The sequence below is a fragment of the Thalassophryne amazonica genome, chromosome 12 (genome assembly GCF_902500255.1).
Source record: "Thalassophryne amazonica chromosome 12, fThaAma1.1, whole genome shotgun sequence".
Taxonomy (NCBI): Eukaryota; Metazoa; Chordata; class Actinopteri; order Batrachoidiformes; family Batrachoididae; genus Thalassophryne; species Thalassophryne amazonica.
Genome location: NC_047114.1, coordinates 98,230,380 through 98,254,328, shown reverse-complemented (window position 1 = coordinate 98,254,328; position 23,949 = coordinate 98,230,380). Strand labels below are relative to the sequence as shown.

The window sequence follows — 23,949 nt, the reverse complement described above, 5'->3', positions numbered from 1 at the left end:
TGAAGATGTTTGAACACATCTCATTTACATGCCGATTATCTACATATTAAGAGTGTGTGTTTATAAATAAGTTCAGTGTAAGTACATAATATAATTGTAAATACATTAAAATTGCATGCATGACACAAGAAACTGAAAACACTTATTTCCATTGTCCATTTAAAAATCAAATGACAAAATAGAACTAATAACAAAATAAAATCAACATACTGATAATAATAATAAAAATGATAATAATGTGTGTATATGATAACAATAACCTAAACAATTTATAAATACATTAAGACAGTAAATTAACATAAAATAAATGTTGTACAAATGTTCACAAGTTCAAAAAAAATGTATAAAGATAAAATTATGAGAGAATACAGTAAACTAGAAGAAAAATGAATACAGCTGCTGAAGTGTGAATGTGGAGGTTGAAATGTAGGATCATTGTGTTGATGTTGATGTTTGTGTGATGTTTGGTGGCTTGTTGAGGGAGCGGCATTGGGGATGATATTGAAGCAGATTTCTGTCTTTTTTTATTATTACAAGGAACAGAGATTTATCTTCCTTCTGTTCCTTTTTGTTCATGTGTTTGTGGATGAGAAATGAAACCACATGCGTATGAACAAATAAATAAAAAATAAATAAAATAATGACGTAGATCAAGCCGGTAGCGTGTTACTGACTCACTGTCATCCTACATACAGAGGATATCTCTGCTTCCTCTCTCTCTTTTCCACCAGCTTATCTGCTTAAGACACTCTTAGACTTCTTAAAAGTCCTCCTCCCTCCTCTTACCAGTTTGGCACCTCAGGAGCTCTCTTAAGGCCTACAGTGCTTTCATTTTACCAAGGGAAAATTCTAAGAAATGTCTAAGAATTCAAGAAATTATAAGATTTTTCTTAGAATAATGTCACTAGGAGCTATTTTTAGCTCCTATTTTTTAGTAGAACGTACTGCACATTTTGTGATAAAAGCACCAAATTTTCAGGAGTGTTGGTACAACCCCTGGCAAAAATGATGGAATCACCGGCCTCGGAGGATGTTCATTCAGTTGTTTAATTTTGTAGAAAAAAAGCAGATCACAGACATGACACAAAACTAAAGTCATTTCAAATGGCAACTTTCTGGCTTTAAGAAACACTAAAAGAAATCAGGAAAAAAAATTGTGGCAGTCAGTAACGGTTACTTTTTTAGATCAAGCAGAGGGAAAAAAAATATGGAATCACTCAATTCTGAGGAAAAAATTATGGAATCATGAAAAACAAAAGAACACTCCAACACATCACTAGTATTTTGTTGCACCACCTCTGGCTTTTATAACAGCTTGCAGTCTCTGAGGCATGGACTTAATGAGTGACAAACAGTACTCTTCATCAATCTGGCTCCAACTTTCTCTGATTGCTGTTGCCAGATCAGCTTTGCAGGTTGGAGCCTTGTCATGGACCATTTTCTTCAACTTCCACCAAAGATTTTCAATTGGATTAAGATCCGGACTATTTGCAGGCCATGACATTGACCCTGTGTGTCTTTTTGCAAGGAATGTTTTCAGTTTTTGCTCTTTGGCAAGATGCATTACCATCTTGAAAAATGATTTCATCATCCCCAAACATCCTTTCAATTGATGGGATAAGAAAAGTGTCCAAAATATCAACGTAAACTTGTGCATTTACTGATGATGTAATGACAGCCATCTCCCCAGTGCCTTTACCTGACATGCAGCCCCATATCATCAATGACTGTGGAAATTTACATGTTCTCTTCAGGCAGTCATCTTTATAAATCTCACTGGAACGGCACCAAACAAAAGTTCCAGCATCATCACCTTGCCCAATGCAGATTCCAGATTCATCACTGAATATGACTTTCATCCAGTCATCCACAGTCCACGATTGTTTTTCCTTAGCACATTGTAACCTTGTTTTTTCCTGTTTAGGTGTTAATGATGGCTTTCATTTAGCTTTTCTGTATGTAAATCCCATTTCCTTTAGGCGGTTTCTTACAGTTCGGTCACCGACGTTGACTTCAGTTTCCTTCAGTGTTTCTTAAAGCCAGAAAGTTGCCATTTGAAATGACTTTAGTTTTGTGTCATGTCTGTGATCTGCTTTTTTTTTTTTTCTACAAAATTAAACAACTGAATGAACATCCTCCGAGGCCGGTGATTCCATAATTTTTGCCAGGGGTTGTATATGGCATGAAGTTTATTTTCAGATGTGGAGACATCCTAGAGCTGACCTCTAATGACCTGCAGGGGTTAGTAAAGGATGCTCCATTCATACTGGAAATACACCTTTGTCATCATTCTTGCTGTTTTTGCCCCATAACATTCGGTCACGGTTAGTCCAAACTGCACATTTTTGTAATCATTATGATCAGACAAATGATGTGGTATAATGTTCAATATGATTGGACCATTTTTAAATTTTGACCCCTGTGTAATTCTTCAGCGACCCCTGTAGGTCATTAGAGGTCAGCTCCAGGATGCCTCCATGTCTGAAAATAATCATTCCTTAATTTATAATATGTGCGTCAAATTTCATGTTTTTTTCCCCTCAAATATGCATAATTATCTTGGCTTTCTGCTGCACGGCTGTGTGAAGTTGGAGTTTGGTTTTATAGTAATAGCTGATGACAGACTGCTGCTGTAAAGCTGGTTTACTGTCTGTTTGTATCGCGACAGATTGCTGGTAGGTGCTGTACGTACGACTCCTTCCTCCAGCCTCCCCCCGAAAAACCACCAGGAAATGGTTTCAATCACTTCCCATCTCTAAGTCTTACAGTCAAAATTAAATTTAGAGAGACGACACATCCTGTCATCTCATCACTGTCACCTTCTGGATGTAATGTGACAATGCCCTGTAGGATCAAAAAGCCGAGGTGGAGCTGATCAAAGAATTTGAAAGTTGTTTTTATAACTGCCGCCCGTGTTCCGAGCAGGACTCTGACCTACAGTGTGTGTCTGTATGTTTAGGGAGTATCGTAGCCGTTTTGCCAGTGAGGAGACGGTGTTGTTCTGCCTGCGTGTGATGGTTGGGGTCATCATCCTCTACGATCACGTCCATCCAGCCGGAGCCTTCGTTAAGACTTCCAATATCGATGTAAGTCAACGAACTTTCCTCATACGTCACCGTGAGTTTCAGCGAGTTTTACAGGAGTCCACAGTACAGGATTTCAAAGACTTTAAGTCCAACGTATTCAGCAGTCCAGTCTGACTCACACAGCGCCCCCTCTGGTTGTGCCCCTGAACACCGTTCACATGTCACACTCAAAATGCTGCACGCAGAGGACAATAATTAGGTTCTTATTTGACTTCTTTACTGACTGATTGTCCAAACTTTAACGAGTCTGTTCATCGCAGCAACAGGCATGTGACTTTCACAATAAAACTCTTGTGCAGTGCAGCCACTGCTGTTAACATTGAAATGCTTTTATTGTGAAGCACATCTTGGATAGTGACTTTACACATTTAATTTACTGCCTGCAGCAACTGAAACGTGACATGATGTTAGGGAAGCTGGCGTTAGGCAGCGACGCCTTAACGCTTCAGGAAATGACTGTTGCCGTTAATATTCCGTGTTTGTTGTTATTATTGTTGTTGATTATTGTGCCTTTTGTTTTGGGACCAGATGAAAGGCTGCATCAGGGTGTTGAAGGAGCAGCCGCCCAGCAGCGTGGAGGGATTACTCAACGCTCTCAGGTCTGACAGTCTCCGAACACAACAGACACCTAAAAAAAATAAAAAAAACTCCATGTAATTAGAATAATTAACAGTTTATCAGAAGAACACACCTTTCATTTAAATTAGTCAATTGCAGAATTACTGTATTTTCTGGAGTATAAGTCACACCTTTTTCTGTATGTGGAACTCACTTTTTAACATAGCACATGTGCACACTACAGCATGTGCTGTTATTTAACATAAAGATGTCTAATTTTCAAAAAATGAGCAAAATGGACAAATAAACACGCAATGGACAACATATTGGATGTTATTTGATGCAGATTAACACAGATTTTTCACTCATGCTTTGGAAATGTGATTAAAAAAAAGCATGAGTCCATCTGACCCCCCTTTTTTTGTCAGTTCTTTCATTTGCGGTTTTGGCTCATTATTGTAGTGTACTTTTATTGTTGGACTTTCCTTTGTTTAGTACATTGATTCCTGGGAAAGTCCTATATAAACACTTATTATTCTTATTATTATCATCATTAAGAACAACAGCAAAATAACGTGTGCGTCTCTCACCCCCCCCCCCCCCCCCCCAAATAAATAAATTAATTAATTAATAAAAGGCAGAATGCCTGAAAATATCTTAACTTTTCTCCTGGAAAGTTTGGAAAATTGTTGCTCATAACACTTATGCACATTATACATTTTCAGCTAAAACGAGCTGAGTGGATGGTGTATGGTGGTAAGCCATTTCCTGCCAGCAGAGGGTGCACAGTCGGTCACACCTCCATTAACCTGGTGTCCCTCACACTCTAAACTTTACAGTTTGAACATGTGATTATATTGTTATTAAAATGTGTTTTTCACATTGCAGGTACACAACCAAACATCTGAACGACGAGGCTACACCAAAGCAAATCAAAAACATGCTGCAGCCAAATTAACTCCGACTGGACGAGTACGAGGAAACCAAAAGTGTTCTGGTCCACATTTCAAAATGACTACTGAACAAACTGAGCTCATATTTCTTTATTTAACCTGTTATGTTTTTTTTTTGTTTGTTTTTTTTAATTTAAACCAAAGTGTTATAAAGTGTCAGAAAATGTTTATGCTTTAGGACTCAGCCGTGAGGTTCGAGCTGCATTCAGGTCTCATTTTACTTACTTAGTCACATCTGCCATATAGTGGACATTATCATCAAATTCACTTTAAATTCTAGCTAAACTCTTTTGAGTTCATGCTAAATACGATCGTATAACTGATCTTTGGTACGAAAGCAGTCATGTGGCATCACAATCACATTTATGACCAATTTTTTAAATTCCATTCCATCAAACAGTAAAATAAAACTGCTTTTCAACTTGTTGCCATCACTGACCGCGGGTACGTACAGCGAGTATCAAGAATATACAGTGTGACCTGAGGGTGGCGCTAGAACAGATGCTACAAATGATTAAACATTCATTCTCTACTCGTCTGTTCAATAAAATATAGAAGTTACTGAGATATGATTCTTTCAGGATCAAAGTTGGGTTGATGCGGTAACAAACGTCACCATCCGCCGAAGCTAGTTGAGCTAAAACCAAAGCCACCATGTGCGCTAACAACGCGATGTGCGTCATGAATGACTGCAGTCAGATTCGGTTAACTTTTAAAAGTTCTTCAGTCAAACTGTTCCTCTTCCTGTTTATTGTTTCATAGACTGAAGTAGACTTTGTGTTATCGCGCATCGACTCTTTGCGTTAACGTGTAAAAACTTGCGCACATCTTACTGATCAGAAAAATGGCCTCTGGTTTTCTCGCACATCGTTTCCAGCGCTGCAGAGCTAAACGATAGTGAGCCTGCTGCCTCAGACTTTTAAACTTAATTCTGGTGGCGCCACCTAAAGGCTGATGTGCGCTCGGTTTATTTTACTGCAGTAATTTGAAATTTAAATGTGTTTACGTTTCGTCCTCGATGTTGTTCAGAGAACCGAAGAGACGTGGATGCAGCTTTGGCACTTTTCTTTCTGCACAGATTTTTTTTTCTTGGTGGTCTAATGTTCAATCACCAGAACCATTTATGGAACTCAGGAACTACTTCTAGAACCCAGGAAAAAAGTAAAACTTTATGGTTCAACTCGTCTGTGCACACACACACACGCACACACACAAAGCCCTGTGGCAAGAGGCTTTTTATAAGTTCCAAGCACAGTGAGTGACGCCTCAGTGAGACCTTTTAGTCATAGCTTGACTGCCCCAGAGGTGGCACCTTAACAGTCATGTAGTGATTTTAATGTGGCCAACGAGGCTGTCTTTGAGGACTGCATGGACCTCATGGACCTGGTAACCATAGTGACAGTGATTTAATGCACCTCAACTTTGAAAAAAGTCCTGGTTTCAGTGTCCAGAGACACAGCTGGACTTGGTGGTGTAATCCCAGCAGTCTTGCCAAGGAGATTAACCATGTCCTTGTGGGAAAATGCTGGTAATGTTTGTAGCACTGTAGGGTCTACAGAAGTGCCCAGTTTTGAGTTCTGAGCAGACTTGCTATAGTTCCTTGAGAAGCCAGCTGAAGTCTTGCAGACGGTCTTCTCAGTGCGCAAGACTAATTCTGAGCAGACTTCAAGATCAGACCATTAACCAGGAATATGTTGGCTGTAGGACTTTTAGAGATGGACACAACTGGTGAGCCTAATGGAATGTGGGAGTTCTTCTGCGACCTTCCCCTGAAAATTGCTGAGGATTGTACTGGAGTTGCCCATGTCCATAGGAGGAGGTGTTTCACCTCTGAGGGTAAGTATTACCAAGAAGAGTCATAGTGTATGTCTGAGCAGAATTCCAGGCTAACTAGGCAACTGAAAAAGCAGCCTTTGATGACCCAGAGAGTGGACAAGCAGGTGTTACTCAACAGCTGTGGTCTAGTGACCTCCAACCTGTTTACAGAGGAATCAAAGCACTGTTGAATTTTTCTAAAATAATAATAATAATAATAATTTTCCCTCTACTACACCACAATGGAGCAGAAATAAAAACATGACATAATTATTCTAGCGTCTGGATAGGGTGCAGCCCTTCCCTCTACTGGGCATACGGGGTACTGCACGAAACCGCTCACCGCAGTCTGGAAATACCGTTGAAAGCAGACATGAGCTGATTCAGACTTTTAGTTCTTGTGGTTTGTGGAGATCGCGGTTCCTATCGTTCGTTAGTTCCTGGGGTCTAGTTGTACTTCCTGTGTTTTCTGGTGGCTTTGCTGGAAAAATGACTGAACATGCTCAGTAGCCAGTGAAACTTATGATTCCGTTCTCATTTGTGCGTCTTAATACAAGAAATTCGCTGCCGTCGTTACGATGCAAGAAACGACCGCTTGCAAGTATGACTGCTGCGGCATTCTGCAGTGACAACGATGCATCCTGGCATTGTTGTCATTTAAGAAGCTTTGATTCGTGTTCAACACCGTCTTTTGTAGCAGCTCACTCACGTTGCATCCATGTGGAGAAGCTTCTGCTTCTTAACCGGTTAATTCAAGCTTAGATTCTTATGTACATCGGTGGCCTGGCGAGGGCGCCCCCATCAGGACAGGACGTTCATTAATACAGGTGCTCTGCACACGCCCCAGGGCCGGAGCTCAGGTTGGGATCACCAGTTACAGACAGGACATAGTTCGATGAGTTGGCCGTATCTGCGTTAGCTTATTCTTTTTGGAATGCGGCAGAGCGGTCGGTGCTGATGACCTGAAAGTTGCTGTTCAGATGCAGAGCAGATGGATGTAAATGGGATATTCAACGATAACTTTAATGTTCGATCCCAACATTGGTTTCGATGGACTAGCAAAGGTGGGCGATGAAATAAAGTCAGATTCCACACGTCAGATGTGAAATAAATGTAAATCCTGAGTTTAATTTTTGCAAAGACTCTCTGGACTGTAAAATATTGAATTTGGGAGTTATCGGTAAAAATATGAAAATAGTCAGTTTTTTTTGTTTGTCACATGTGGACAGAAAACATGGATAAAGTCTTGAAAACTGGCTACTGGGTGTGAATGGGTTTAGAAGTGACGGAGGAACTGATCCGAGGGAGACCTCAGACTGACGGCATCTCCGTCTGAAAGCTGGATTTTATTTTTTCTACCTTAATGCTGCCGTGGATCAAATTTATGGCATTAATTAATGTGTACAAGAAATTATGTTTGTGAAATGTTGTCCAAATAAAGTTTTTACATTTTTAAGAAAAATCTGTTTCTTACCTGACAACTATGTCTAGATTTAATGTTACCTTTACAGTTTAGGTTCAAGCCCATCAGAAAAAGTCCAACTCAGATATTATGAGGGAACCAAAGCCAGGAGGAGGGCGGAGTCGGTTCTGTTATTTATGTTCAGGGACTGTGGCCCAAATCTTAAATACAACGAAGAGAAAATTATGTAGTTATTAATTTATAAAAGGACCTTTTCAAGAACCCTCAATGCAATTTTTTTTCCAGACTTCCAGAAAATCTTTGAGTTTGGGTATAAATTTGGGTTTCTTCAGACTAAAAAGTTCTTCCATCACTTCTTCAGCTTTGAACTCCACAAACTGAGCGAACGCTTCATTCTGATCTCACAGAAGATTCAGTCAGGATTTAAGTCTGAATCGCATCATTGATCACATTTGACTCACCAGGACCTCACACTCCAGGAACCAGAACCTCAGAGACGACACCAACCAGAGACCCTCGTGTTGACCCTCAAAGAGGATCAGACCTTGAAACAAGTCCGATCCTGTGTGAAGAGGTTCCTGAGGAGTTTCTGCTGAGGGAAATCAAACATTTGACACGTGATGGAGCGTCTCAGAGGCTCAGCCAGCAGGATCAGCCTGATCCAGAACTGAACCAACAACCTCCACTTAGTCCATGAAGGGAGGTCGACCCAACCACAACGGACCTGACCGATCAGATCCAACTAGCAAACAGCTTCCTTCCTGTCAATCAGACGTCACACAGGACTGCATGCTATTACACTGAATTCCTGTAGATGGCAGCAGTCGATAAGAATCCTTGACCTGCCTTAAAAAAAATGTTCAAAAATCAACAGCAACCAACTTATTTCTGCTCAACCAAAATATAAACTTCAACAAAGGATCTAATATTATGCCCAGTCATATTTATTCTGCACAGTATGATCAGGTGGAAACTTCTGGAAGTGGATCTGCACTTATGTGCTCCTGTGGGACACTTCTGGAGTGAACAAAGTGTCACACAATTCTTAATATTTTGAGACTTGTGCATTTTTGAGAATTCAAACTTTACCTTGAACCATTTAAGAGAAAGAGTTTCACAGTTGCTAGACAACTGATACTTCATCTGAAATCCTCCACAAGCACACAGCACCCTTCCAGAATTGGCTGCCAGTGTCAGAAGCACAAAACCATCTCATTTGGTCCACATTTGCAAACTGACCAGAACTTATGACACTTTTTTTTTTGTGGCTAGTGGCCACATTATAGCGAGCTAAGCTAATCCGTCCAATCCTTTGTTATTTATTCAAATTATTTAAATACATTATTTCATATCTTAAAGTTTCACTCAGACACTAAAACACAGACACTTAGTAGATCATGAAAATGAAATTTAAAACCAGCCAAAAATACAATACGATGTCAGTGTTTGGCTTTACAGCGTTTACGCTAAAGCTAACTAGCTAGCCTTGTTGAGTATCGACACCAGAGATGGTTTAACGTTAAAACCAGCTAGTTCAGATTATCACAAAGAAATAGTTAATTTAACACCAAATGAAGCAGTTATGAGGACATGCTAGCTAAGTTAGCTTCAACATTAAACTGGGAGAAACTACTAGCCTAGCTTAGCTCAGACACTAGTGCTGACTTCAAATCAATTTGAAATGGAAACATTTTACCTTCTTACTTATAAAAACTTTTTTAAGAACTTTAAGCACCAACTGAAAAAGTAACTAAAATCAGCCGTTTTAAATCCTGATCCTGGAGAATACCTGGTCTGGGTGTTTCTTAACACTGCATGGCCACCCACAGTTCATGAACTCAGCCAATGAAGAGCCATACCAGGTGAGGAAAGCAGGTAAAAATGGAAAATATGTAGAAGTAGCGTCCCCTTGTGGACATTGATGTCAAAACATGTCACCAAACCATATTGTTTATGTTTTTCAGATATTATATCGCCCTCAAGTGGCCATATGCTGTGACTACTACAACTGCCTCTACTGTTCATACTTTTTGTCCTTCTGAATTCAGTATTATTGTAAGTTCTGCTGCTGCTGCAAATAAATTAACGACTGGACGATTCAAAGATTTATGACTTTTGATAGAGGTGCAGTTTTAAGTCTAAAAACTGACAGTTTGTGTTTGAATAAATAATAAAATAGTCTATTTTGGGAATCCGATGAAGGACATTTCCTCAGAATGTGTGATTGATGAAGACAGCTGGTTTCTACAAACCAGCCACCCAATCCATGCAAGAACTGAACAGAGGAAGAGCCAGAACACATCCCTGAGGAATTCCAGAATTAACTGCAAATAAAATATGTCAAAAATGTTCTGTCAAAAAAGTTATATATCTCTGGTGATTAAATTGTGTTTTCAGACTTTATAAAACCTGTCTGTGGTCTCTTGGTGGCTCGCTTGTGAGTTTCAGCGGGTAAAAAAGATGGTGGTAAAGAGCATGATGGGAGTTTGTGCAGCAGCAGATAATCAGTTCTTAAATATTAGGACCGTTGACGGAGAATCAACTTTTGATTTCCTGCTGTGTGGTTTTGCTCTCAGCAGCCTCCACACCTGCTCTGCTTGAGGTTTGTCACATTATTATCACAGCGGCAGTTAAAAACATCAACGGTAACAAACCACACTCACCATAGAACAGAGCAACCGTGGCAACCAGGGACCTCTAGTTGTTGGTAAAAACAGGCGGTCAGTGGACACAGGAAGTTGTAGGTGTAGAGTTTCAGTCGGTGTGAGACACAGACCAGTGCAGCAGATACGTGAATATTTACTAAGGGATCCTTCAAATGGTGATGCAAGCACAAAATTTGGCACACATACTCCTTAGACATTACTCTTTTAAAAAGGCCGGGTACCCACGTGAACTTTCAATAGGCGGCCAAGAAGGGGTCAATTGAAGTTTTACACAGGGGTCAAAATTTAAAAATGCTCCAATCATATTGAAAGGTATTCCATATTATTTGTCTGATCATAAAGATTCCAAAAAGCTATAGTTTGGACTACAACCCCTGGCAAAAATTATGGAATCACTGGCCTCGGGGGATGTTCATTCAGTTGTTTAATTTTGTAGAAAAAAAGCCATGACACAAAACTAAAGTCATTTCAAATGGCAACTTTCTGGCTTTAAGAAACACTATAAGAAATCAGGAAAAAAAATTGTGGCAGTCAGTAATGGTTACTTAAACAACTGAATGAACATCCTCTGAGGCCGGTGATTCCATAATTTTTGCCAGGGGTTGTATCTGTGAATGAATGTTCCGGAGTTATGGGGTAAAAACAGCAAGAACAGTGACAAAGGTCAATTTCAGTTTGTACAGGGGTCAAAAGTTAAAGTTGCTCCAATTTTGGTAAAAAGTGATGCAAATTATTACTTGGGTGAATACGGTTTTAAAAAGGAATAGTTTGCATCATGTATCATACTTAGTTATCATGTTACAGGGTAACATATGTCACATGTCATAGAATCCAATGGATGCCGACATTGTTTAACCTTTACTTTGCAAACCAAGCACGCAACACAGTCAAAACTATTCCATTTATTAATCCTATTAGCTCAACCAGTAATTTGCACCACTTTTTACCAAAATTGGAGCAACTTTAACTTTGACCCCTGTACAAACTGAAATTGACCTTTCTCAGTGTTCTTGCTGTTTTTATCCCCTAACTCCAGAACATTCATTCACAGATAGTCCAAACTATACCTTTTTGGAATCACTATTTTTCTGCTCTGGACGTAAAAAGATCCAGAGTTTCTGCACCACAACAGACGGCTCTAGGGAAGGTCTTGATGGGGCTGTAGCCCCCAACAATAATTTCAGCAACACCTGCAGACACCCTGCTGGGATTTGTTAAATGTTTGCACTCTGACAGCTCCTCCGGTAATTATACATTTTTTTAAATTATATTTATTTATTTATTAGTAATTGTAATTATAGTTATTTATTTATCAAATGTATTTATTTTGCACTTTTTGGGATAACTTTGAAATAATTTCTATTTTTTTTTACTTTTTTTTTTTTACTTCATTTTTCTCTAACAGCTGTTTTGACCACAAATGTAAAAATAAAGTTTGTTCATTTTATTATATACGTTTTGTGGATTTGGTGAATAATTTAGAAGCTTCTGGCTGAACAAGGATGAAAAACTGTTGCTGCAGTTGGTTTTTGTGGGAAAATTAAACGTCGTGTGTCATTTTGAACAGACGTGTTGGTGGTTCTGGTGTCGGCATCTTACAGTTGTGATGGAGCAGAGCCGACGAGTTTGTTGGGTTTCTGTCTGAAGGACAAGAAGCTTCTGGAGTTGTGGGAGTCGCTGTCACAGCTGCAGGAACATCTGAAACACATGTCAGAATTTTAGAGCGTGTGGTTTTCTGTGTGAAGCTGAATCCTTGCAGGTCTCCAAACGTTCACCTTGTGCTGATGGCGCCCCCACTGTGCCTCCCTCATGGTGGACGATGCAGCGGTATTGATACGTGTCAATTTCTGTCTGATGGATCAGCAGCACGCTGGCCGTTTGGCCCGACTCTGTGAGCTCCAGCTGCTCTCCGTCTGCAGGATGAAGGTCCTCCAGCAAACTGTTCTTCTTCTTCTTCTGTCTCATCCAGGAGAACTTGACCAGAGGAGGAAACATGTCTGAGGCCAGACACAACAACGAGGTCTTCTTCTGCTCCATGTGAAGCCAGGATGCTGCCGGGTACACACTCACCACGGGCTTCACCAGAACAACAATAAAACACCAGAACCACAATAAAACAGTTTTACATTCACAAGAAGAAGTAAAACTGAACATTGTGTGCAAATAAAACACAAAAACCATCCGATATACTTTATAAAGATAAAACCATAAAACAAATCATAAAAAAGAGATTTTAAGATTTGCTGTAAAAGATTAAAGTGAAATTTTTAATGTCAACAGACAAACTGTTCCATAAAGTAGGAACACTGTGGGGAAAGGCTCTGCGACCTGTTGACTTCTTTTTCACCCTGAGACACAAAGTCAACCCACAATAATCAGTACATCACTCTGATGTGTTTTATAGAAATGTATTAGTTAGAATCTCATATCTGGATGTGATCTGAAATGTAGATCAGGTAGATCAGCGGATCAGGAGTTGGGCTGCCAACACGCAGACCTGGGTTTGATTCCCGTTACTTTGTTCACATGGTCTCGGCTGTGAATGGGACCTGTGATGGAGTGGAGTCCCGTCCAGGTGGAGTCTAAGACTCTGATCCGCGTCAAGCTGCAGAGTCTGGAGATCAGCACTGGCACCAACGGGCCTCAGGGTCTGGACAGGACTGAGTTAGTAATGTGTGAAAAGTCATTCAGTCTGAATAACTGTATGTGAACACATTCACATCTGAAGACTTCAACTCAAATTTCATCAAACATTAAAGTTTAGTCAAATTAAATCATTTCTGCATTAAAATGTATTTTTATTTGTCATCATTCACCCTGACTGCAGCTGCACATGAAAGTAACCACGAGTTAAAAAAAAAAAGATGAAAAATCAGACAAATTGTTCCTAATCTGATTAAATGTGTGATGGTTTAAACTTTAGAGTGGAAAAAAAAAAACTATATAAAAACTTTAAACTTTTAGAGCATAAAAAAAACTCATCAGTGAGAAAGTGACATTTATGTTTGTGCAACTTTATTCACATCAATTCATAAATGTAGATGATTTGAAGAATTTAGTTTAATACAGTAAAATACTTCAAATCATGTTATGAGGTCGTTTGAGTTAATGTGAAAAGAAATCAAAGTTAATATTATAAAGATAAAATAATTTTGGTTACTTAAACAAAATGAAGTACTTTTGTTTAATTAGTTTCCTCAACTCGTTTGATTTGAACTGAGTGAATTTTTCAGTGAATATTTAATCAGTGAAGATTTAATCATCACATATATCAGAATTATATTTATTACAAAAGTTTAAACACATGTACATAATGTGTGTATTTTTATATACACGTTGCATATATTTGATTACAATGACTTATCAAATTATATTCCTGTTCCTGGTGAAAGTGATCTGGATGTACCAGTAAAACAGCCGGAGAAGAGCAACTTTCACTAATCGGAGAGGAAAGAAAAGAGGAACTTTTTCGGCTGCTTTGTGTCTGTCTCTGGTTACTTTTGCATTTTTAAAGAGCTGGAAGTTTGATTCACGGAGCCAAACGGAGATGCATTTCGGTGGACACGAACGGTGCGTTATTCTGCCGGATAAATTGTAAATTTAAAATAATATATTTTCCAACACATGAAGGCATCTAATTTTGAGCAGACATCTGTTCATTTGTACAATCTATTTACCAGCTATAATTTTTAATAATGTTTTATGTGCAAGTATTTTTTTTCCCATATACATGCTGAAAACACTTTAATATGTATATTCTCCTCAGAAAATAATTAATATTTTAAATCTGGATATTTTAGAAGATTTGAAATTTAAATTGATTGCAAATAAACAATTTGTATATTTCAATAAAATGGCAATTCCATGCAAATTAACAGCAAAAAGTGGATAAAAGTTTCTTTTAAAATAATCTGCAAGTACTTTTTGTTCTCATATACACTCAGAAAATACTTTAATATGTATATTCTTCTCAGAAAATAATTAAAATTTTAAATCTGGGTATTTGAGAAGATTTGAAATTTAAATTGATTGTAAATAAACAATTTGTATAATTCAATAAAATGGCAATTCCATGCAAATTAACAGCAAAAAGTGGATAAAAGTTTCTTTTAAAATATTCTGCAAGTACTTTTTGTTCTCATATACACTCAGAAAATACTTTAATATGTATATTCTTCTCAGAAAATAATTAAAATTTTAAATCTGGGTATTTGAGAAGATTTGAAATTTAAATTGATTGTAAATAAACAATTTGTATAATTCAATAAAATGGCAATTCCATGCAAATTAACAGCAAAAAGTGGATAAAAGTTTCTTTTAAAATATTCTGCAAGTACTTTTTGTTCTCATATACACTCAGAAAATACTTTAATATGTATATTCTTCTCAGAAAATAATTAAAATTTTAAATCTGGGTATTTGAGAAGATTTGAAATTTAAATTGATTGTAAATAAACAATTTGTATAATTCAATAAAATGGCAATTCCATGCAAATTAACAGCAAAAAGTGGATAAAAGTTTCTTTTAAAATATTCTGCAAGTACTTTTTGTTCTCATATACACTCAGAAAATACTTTAATATGTATATTCTTCTCAGAAAATAATTAAAATTTTAAATCTGGGTATTTTAGAAGATTTGAAATTTAAACTGATTGTAAATAAACAATTTGTATATTTCAATAAAATGGCAATTCCATGCAAATTAACAGCAAAAAGTGGATAAAAGTTTCTTTTAAAATATTCTGCAAGTACTTTTTGTTCTCATATACACTCAGAAAGTGCTTTAATATGTATATTCTCCTCAGAAAATAATTAAAATTTTAAATCTGGATATTTTAGAAGATTTAAAATTTAAATTGATTGTAAATAAACAATTTGTACAATTTCATTAAAATGGCAATTCCATACAAATTAACAGCAGAAAAGTGGATACAATTTTCCCTTTAAATATTCTGCACATCATTTTGTGCAGTATTTACACCAAATATTATTGAAAATATATTTACTATCACATTTTTGGTAATTTTACAGAAATATAAATACACATTAAAACTAAGATGATTTGCTGATATTCTTTGTTTTTGTGTTTGTAACTTTCACCAATTCATCATCTAAAATATAAAGATTTTATTTTAGTGCATCTGAGAATGAAGTTAAAACTAAATACTTTTAAACATTTTTCAGTTTTATTAAACAAGCTGTTTCATGTAATTCTATTCATGTTTTTGTAAAAAAAGAAAAAAAGAAAAAAGAAGGCATTGGGCGAGTGAGATATTTAATTATGGAGTTTTATCTGACAGCTTTGGGATGAACAAGATTAAAAGAAAGCTTTCAGATTGTTTTCTAAATAATTATTGAAAGTTAACATATAAAGTCTGAACTATCAGGAAACAAAATAATGTTGATTCTTATCTGTTACAAACAGTTTGGTTCCAGAACCAAAGAAACACGGTGAAACAAAAACCCATCTGCTGAGGTTTGTACCTCATGGTTGAAATCCTACCAGTCCCTCTCACTGTGTCCTGTACAATAATCTCACCTCAAACCTTGTTCCGATAAAATACAGATTTTCACAAGGGTCCATCTTAGGCCCCCTGTTTTTCTTCTTTTACATAGCACCCCTTGAGCATATACTGCGATGTTGTGGGATTACTTTTCACTGTTACGCTGATGATACTGAGTTGTATGTGCTGATAACTGCTGGTAATCTCATACACATAAAGACTTTAGAGGATTGCCTCACTTCAGTGAAAATTTTAATTTGGGAAAAACTGAAATGATGGTCCTTTGTCCAGCGAGACATCGGCATCAGCTAAACTTCACCTTGTGCATCATCCAGTGCATCTGGAAAGTATTCACAGTGCTTCACTTTTCCACATTTTGTTATATTACAGCCTTATTCCAAAATGGAGCAAATTCATTTTTCTCTCAAAATTATACTCACAAAACCCCATAATGACAACATGAAAAAGTACTTTTCAAATTTTTGCAAATGTATTAAAGATAGCATCCAGCCCCTCTCCAGGACACCTCTCTTCAGGTCGGTGGAGTGTATTTCGGGGTCTTGTTCACGAGGGACAGATGGAGCGTGAGATCGATAGACGGATCGGTGCAGCATCTGCAGTGATGCGGTCGCTGTATTGGACCATCGTGGTGAAGAGAGAGCTGAGTAGGGGGGCAAAGCTCTCGATTTACCGATCGATCTACGTTCTGATCCTCACCTATGGTCATGAGATTTGGCTCATGACCGAAAGAATGAGATCGCGAGTACAAGCGGCCGAGATGAGTTTCCTCCGCAGGGTGGCTGGGCGCTCCCTTAGAGATAGGGTGAGGAGCTCGGTCACTCGGGAGGAGCTCGGAGTCGAGCTGCTGCTCCTCCACATCGAAAGGAGTCAGTTGAGGTGGCTCGGGCATCTTTTTTGGATGCCCCCTGGACGCCTTGCTGGAGAGGTGTTCCGGGCACGTCCCATTGGGAGGAGGCCCTGGGGAAGACCCAGGACACGCTGGAGGGACTACATCTCTCGGCTGGCTTGGGAACACCTTGGGGTTCCCCCGGAGGAGCTGGGGGAGGTGTGTGTGGATTGGGAGGTCTGGGCGGCTTTGCTTGAGCTGCTGCCCCCGCGACCTGACTCCGGATAAAGCGGAAGAAAATGGATGGATGGATGGATGGATGTATTAAAGATAAAAAGCTAAGAAAATATGTGTAATTATTCACAGCCTTTGCTCAATACTTTGTTGATGCACCTTTGGCAGCAATTACAGCCTCGGGTCTTCTTGAATATGATGCCATAAGCTTGGTGCACCTATCTTTGGGCAGTTTGGTCCATTCCTCTTTGCAGCACCTCTCAAGCTCCATCAGGTTGGATGGGGAGTGTCTGTGCACAGCCATTTTCAGATCTCTCCAGAGATGTTCAATCGGATTCAGATCTGGGCTCTGGCTGGGCCACTCAAGGACATTAATTTGTTTCTCCTGGTCTGAGAGTCCTTCAGGTGCCTTTTGACAAACCCCAGGTGGGCTGCCATGTGCCTTTTACTAAGGAGTGGCTTCCGTCTGGCCACTCTACTATACAGGCCTGATTGGTGGATTGCTGCAAAGATGGTTGTCCTTCTAGAAGGTTCTCCTCTCTCCACAGAGGAATGCTGGAGCTCTGACAGAGTGACCATCGGGTTCTTGGTCATCTCCCTGACTAAGGCCCTTCCCCCCTGATTGCTCAGTTTAGACAGGCGGCCAGCTCTAGGAAGAGTCCTGGTGGATCTGAACTTGTTCCATTTACAGATGATGGAGGCCACTGTGCTCATTGGGACCTTCAAAGCAGCAGAAATGTTTTTGTATCCTTCCCCAGATTTGTACCTCGACACAATCCTGCCTCAGATATTTACAGTCCAATCCTTTGACTTCATGCTTGGTTTGTGCTCTGAATGTCAACTGTGGGACCTTATATGTAGACAGGTGTGTGTCTTTCCAAATCAGGTCCAATCAACTGAATTTACCCCAGGTGGACTCCAATTAAGCTACACAAACATCTCAAGGATGATCAGTGGAAACAGGAGGCACCTCAGCTCAATTTACAGCTTGATGGCAAAGACTGTGAATACTTACAGAATGTACATGTGATTTCTTTTTTTATTTTTTTTATTTTTAAATTTTTAATAAATTTGCAAAAATCTCTATAAAAAACTAATTTTCACATTGTCATTATGGGATGTAGAATTCTGAGGATAAAAATTAATTTAATACATTTTGGAATCAGGAAAAAGTGAAGCGTTGTGAATACTTGCTTGTTGCACTGTATTAACATTGTTATTACTTTTATTATCATCATTATATAGGCTCTAGCCCCCCCCGACTCTTCAGTGGAGTAAGCAGTTATGGAACATGAATGGATTATTATCATTACTACAATTACTGCTACTAATACCACTACTACTACTACTACTACTACTACTACTACTACTACTACTACAAGTAGTAGCAGTGGTAATGACATTAGTAGTAGCCATAAATTGTAGTCGTAGTATGAAAAAAAATGATTTCACAAGTGGACCTTTACACAACAGGTGTTGTGAGGGCTTGTTTAATCAAAGAACCTCATACCTGATTGACAGGTAAGAAGGTTTTAGTGTGTTTTTCAGTGTTTTTATCTTGTGCCATTCTCAGAAACAGACTCTGGGTGTGTGTGGGGAAAAAAGGCAACGTGTTTGCATTTTTATTACGTCATCGTGGAAGTGCTGCTGTTCCCTATTTTTAGCTTTTATTTTAGCCGCGCTAACACAACCAGAGGACGTGCACAGACTTTAAAAGAAAACAAAATATCAGATCTTATTTTATCCCACTGAAACAAATGAAGCGTGTGAGTTGTCGTTTGGTTTTGGAGGTGTAAGGAACCTTGTTGGCATGCGTGAATGTTTTTTTCCAAGCCACAGAGCACATCAGTCACGAGCAGTCAGCCTTAGAATAAACACGTGTACCCGTTGGATTCTCATTTGCTACACATTTGCTTACATGACGGTTGGACTTGAGAAAAATAATGCATCACCTTTGACCAAAAGCTTGGCGATACCCAAGTGGAAACCATTTGCAAGATTCGTCAGTTTTTTAGTGATGATGCCACGAGCAAAAACAAAAAGAGCGATATAACTGCTTCAAAAATGGGCGCACATAAGTGGAGAGTGAAACGCATTCCAGTAGTTTGATCCACGTGCTGTGGTTCAGACTAAAGACTGCTCACTGTGGCTTTTTGTTCAGGCTCCATGAAGATGACCAGCTCTCCTGGTCAGTGTCAAACTGTCCAGATGAAGCTGTGTTGCCATGGCGACCGTCACTGTGGAGAAGCAGACAGATGAAGGTCAGAGGGCGGCGGCGCTGGTTCCAGGTGCGTTTGGTTCTGATTGGCTGGAGATACTCACCTGAGCACAGAACCACCAGGACCAACATTCTGTGTTTGCTGTCTCTGCTGAGAGCGTGTCTCTGAGACGGAGACGAGGACAGACAGAGCCTTTCTAACCACGCTGATGATTGACAGCTGAAGCTGCTGTGGGGAGGGGGTGAAGCCAAGCAGCAACAGGTGCCTCTCAGTTACCATGGAGACGAGGACTGCATCCTGTCCTCTGATTGTCAGTGACGTCACAGTTTGAAGCACAGAGACCGCGATCCGGATTCACACCGAACTCTGCAGAGCAGAAACAAATTCATTCACATCACATTCAGTATTTAGACACGAAGACTGAAAAGTCAAAGAAATATTTGAAATTCATGTCAAAAAGCTGGAACTTTTTATAAACGCAACAAACAGCTCCTTATTATGTTTCCATGTAAAAACAGAACTGATTATTTCTTTTAAAAATTTAAACTGATAAAGTTGATTTTTGTGACATGAAATATTTGACATGATGAAATATTTTATTGAAATCATTACATTACAAATTCTACACATCAACATAAATGTGTTTGTATTTAAATTAAACTATAACTGGATCCTGAAACAATCATAAAAATGGTTAATATTTATTGATCGTTGTCGGCCTACTTCTGTCTGGGGAGACGATGGCTGCACCAGGAGAACGTCACTGTTGGATCCTGCATCTCCTCGTGTGGCTGTGTAGGCCAACGTGGGAGCAGCAGTCTCTGTTTTAAGTTGGACAGATGTGGATTGATGGTGGTTGACGCTGCTTGGTCTGCGGTGCTCGACTTGCGGATGGCTCTCTTCTTCTTCAGGGAATCACTGATCTTCCTCGGCTTTCTTCGCACCTTGGTGTACATCTGCCCTCCAGGAATCACGCAGGTTTGCAATGGAGGACTGCACATCGATGCCTGTGCTCTTGAGGTCCCGCATGCAGATGTCTTTGAAGCACAGCCTTGGGTGCCCGTGTCGTCTGGACCCCTCTGAGAGTTCACCATACAGCAGGTCTTTTGGATTTTGTCCCGCCATTGAATGCCGAGTATACAGTGGGGCAAAAAGTATTTAGTCAGTCCCTCATTGTGCAAGTTCTCCTACTTAGAAAGATGAGAGAGGTCTGTAATCTTCAACATAGATACACTTCAACTGTGAGAGAAAAAATGAGACAAAAAAAAATCCAGGAAATCACATTGTAGGATTTTTAAAGAATTTATTTGTAAATTATGGTGGAAAATAAGTATTTGGTCAATAACAGAAGTTCAACTTAATACTTTGTAACATAATCTTTGTTAGCAATGACAGAGGTCAAATGTTTCCTGTAAGTCTTCACCAGGTTTGCACACACTGTAGCTGGTATTTTGGCCCATTCCTCCATGCAGATCTCCTCTAGAGCAGTGATGTTTTGGGGCTGTTGCTGGGCAACATGAACTTTCAACTCCCTCAACAAATTTTCTATGGGGTTGAGGTCTGGAGACTGGCTCAGCCACTCCAGGACCTTGAAATGCTTTTTACGGAGCCACTCCTTCATTGCCTGAGCGGTGTGTTTGGGATCATTGTCATGCTGGAAGACCCAGCCACGTTGCATCTTCAGTGCTCTCACTGATGGAAGGAGGTTTTGGCTTAAAATCTCATGATACATGGCCCCGTTCATTCTTCCCTTAACATGGATCAGTCGTTCTGTCCCCTTTGCAGAAAAACAGCCCCAAAGCATGATGTTTCCACCCCCATGCTTCACAGTGGGTATGGTGTTCTTGGGATGCAACTCAGCATTCGTCTTCCTCCAAACACCACGAGTTGATTTTTTACCGAACTGTTCTGTTTTGGTTTCATCTGACCACATGATATTCTCCCAATCCCTTTCTGGATTATCCAAATGCTCTCTGGCAAACCTCAGATGGGCCTGGACACGTACTGACTTAAGCAGGGGGACACGGCTGGCACTACAGGATTTGAGTCCCTCTCTGCGTAGTGTGTAGTCTTTGTTACTTTGGTCCCAGGTCTCTGCAGGTCATTCATCAGGTCCCTCTGTGTAGTTCTTGGATTTTTATTCACCATTCTCATGATCATTTTGACCCCATGGGATGAGATCTTGCGTGGGGCCCCAGATCGAGGGAGATTATCAATGGTCTTGTATGTCTTCCATGCACATTTACGATTTACTTCCTGGTGTCCTTTGACAACTCTTTGGTCTTGGCCATGGTTGAGTTTGACGTCTGACTGTTTGAGACTGTGGACAGGTGTCTTTTATACAGATAACGAGTTCCAACAGATGCCATTAATACAGGTAAAAGGTGGAGGACAGAAGAACGTCTTAAAGAAGAAGTTACAGGTTTGTGAGAGCCAGAAATCTTGCTTGTTTGTGGGTGACCAAATACTTATTTTCCACCATAATTTACAAATAAATTCTTAAAAAATCCTACAATGTGATTTTCTTGATTTTTTTTTTCTAATTTTGTCTCTTATAGTTGAAGTGTACTTATGTTGAAAATTAAAGACCTCTCTCATCTTTCTAAGTAGGAGAACTTGCACAATACTTTTTGCCCCACTGTACGTCTCAGGCAACAGGAGCTGGAAACTGTTCAGTCTTTTCTCCTGGGCAGAGTATGTGGTCCATGTTCCACTGGAGTATAGCAGGGCACTGAGGACACAGGCTCTGTACACCTCCATCTTGGTGTTCACCTGTCAGGTTCTTGTTTGACCACATCCTCTTGTGGAGCTTGGACACGATCCCAGAGGCTTCAGTGATTCTTGAGTTGTTCGTAGGGTTGAGGGAAAGATTGGAGATTATCGTGGACCCCAGGTACTGGAAGTGGTCAGCTGTGTTTAGTTCTTGTCTCGTGATGAGGATGCTTGTGGGGAGAGTCCATGCCCTGTCCTATCACTTCAGTCTTCTTGAGGCTAATGGTTGTGCAGAACCCATTGCAGGCATGAGCAAATTGGTCGATCAGTCTCTGATGGCTTCCTCTGTGTGTGTGTGTTGCCAGAGTAGCATCATTGGCAAAGAGGGCCTCTCTGATGGTAACGTGTGTGTAGGTAGACTCCATCTTTGTTGTCGTTGAAGGCATAGGTCAAGAGCATCAAGAAGACTATCGTAAAGTGGGTTGCTCCGTTGAAGCAGACAGTACTGTGCATGTATGTACTGTGCATGTATGTGTGGAAGGACTCAGTGATGCAATGTAACTTTTTTGGGGGGCGGGGGGTGAGCAGCCAATTTTCTTAAAGAGTTGGAAAAGTCTGCTTCTGCTGACAAGGTCAAATGCCTTTGTCAGGTCTATAAAGGCAAGGAAGAGCGATTGATTTTGCTCCTGACATTTTTCCCGTAGCTGCCTGATGGAGAAAATCATATCCATGGTGGATCTGCCTGGTCTGAACCCACACTGAGACTCAGCACGTGTATCTGCTCATTCTGGCGAACACTTTGGCAACTATATTCAGCAGGGAGATGCCCCGGTAGCTGTCGCAGTCACCGTGGTCACCCTTGTTCATATAGAGAGTCACAATCTTGGCGTCGTGCATGTCTTGACGTACAGAGCCCTCCCTCCAGCACAAGCACAGCAATTCCTGCAAGTCCTCAATCAGTGCTTCCTTTCCTCAATTGATCACCTCTACTTTTAAGATGAGGCTTAAAACTTTCCTTTTTGCTAAAGCTTATAGTTAGGGCTGGATCAGGTGACCCTGAACCATCCCTTAGTTATGCTGCTATAGACTTAGACTGCTGGGGGGTTCCCATGATGCACTGAGTGTTTCTTTCTCTTTTTGCTCTGTATGCACCACTCTGCATTTAATCATTAGTGATTGATCTCTGCTCCCCTCCACAGCATGTCTTTTTCCTGGTTCTCTCCCTCAGCCCCAACCAGTCCCAGCAGAAGACTGCCCCTCCCTGAGCCTGGTTCTGCTGGAGGATTCTTCCTGTTAAAAGGGAGTTTTTCCTTCCCACTGTCTCCAAGTGCTTGCTCACAGGGGGTCGTTTTGACCGTTGGGGTTTTTACGTAATTATTGTATGGCCTTGCCTTACAATATAAAGCACCTTGGGGCAACTGTTTGTTGTGATTTGGCGCTATATAAATAAAATTGATTGATTGATTGGAGGGATTCTGTCTTCTCTTGGGACTTTGTCAGTGGAGAGACAGACTATGGCCTTGCTCAGTTCTTCTCCTGTTGGCTCCTCCAATACAGGAAGGTGGCTGATGGTGTCCAGCGCTGCGCCTGACGCTGTGTTCTGGGTGGAGTACAACTCTAGGTAGTGTTCCACCCATTGCTCCATATGCTTCTTCTGGTTTGTGATGTTCTCATCTGACTTGATCTTTAGTGGGATGTTCTTGATGGCAGTCTGGCCGGTGGCCTTCTTGATGCCTGCATACACGTCGCCTGTGTTGCCGCAGTCTGCGTCGGACTGCATCCTCTGGCTCACAGGACATTATTATTATTATTATTAGTAGTAGTAGTATTGTAATTATTATTATAATATCAGCATGGCAACCAGTTGTGAAGGAGGAGCTGTGACAGGAATATAAATGACATCTGTGCAGCCAATCACAGCTGGAAACCAG

The 23,949-nt window shown here is 39.9% G+C and overlaps 1 protein-coding gene across 1 annotated transcript in view; it reads left to right on the top strand.

Annotated features, from left to right (window-relative positions):
* LOC117521962 (protein FAM49B-like) overlaps positions 1-7,868 on the top strand; it is a 33,224-nt gene extending 25,356 nt beyond the window's left edge. The window contains exons 9-11 of the mRNA XM_034183325.1: positions 2,960-3,086; positions 3,615-3,685; positions 4,533-7,868. Of these exons, the coding sequence (XP_034039216.1) occupies positions 2,960-3,086; positions 3,615-3,685; positions 4,533-4,602 (268 nt within the window). The 3' untranslated portion in view covers positions 4,603-7,868. The remainder of the gene's footprint in view (positions 1-2,959; positions 3,087-3,614; positions 3,686-4,532) is intronic.
* The last annotated feature ends 16,081 nt before the right edge of the window (positions 7,869-23,949 follow it).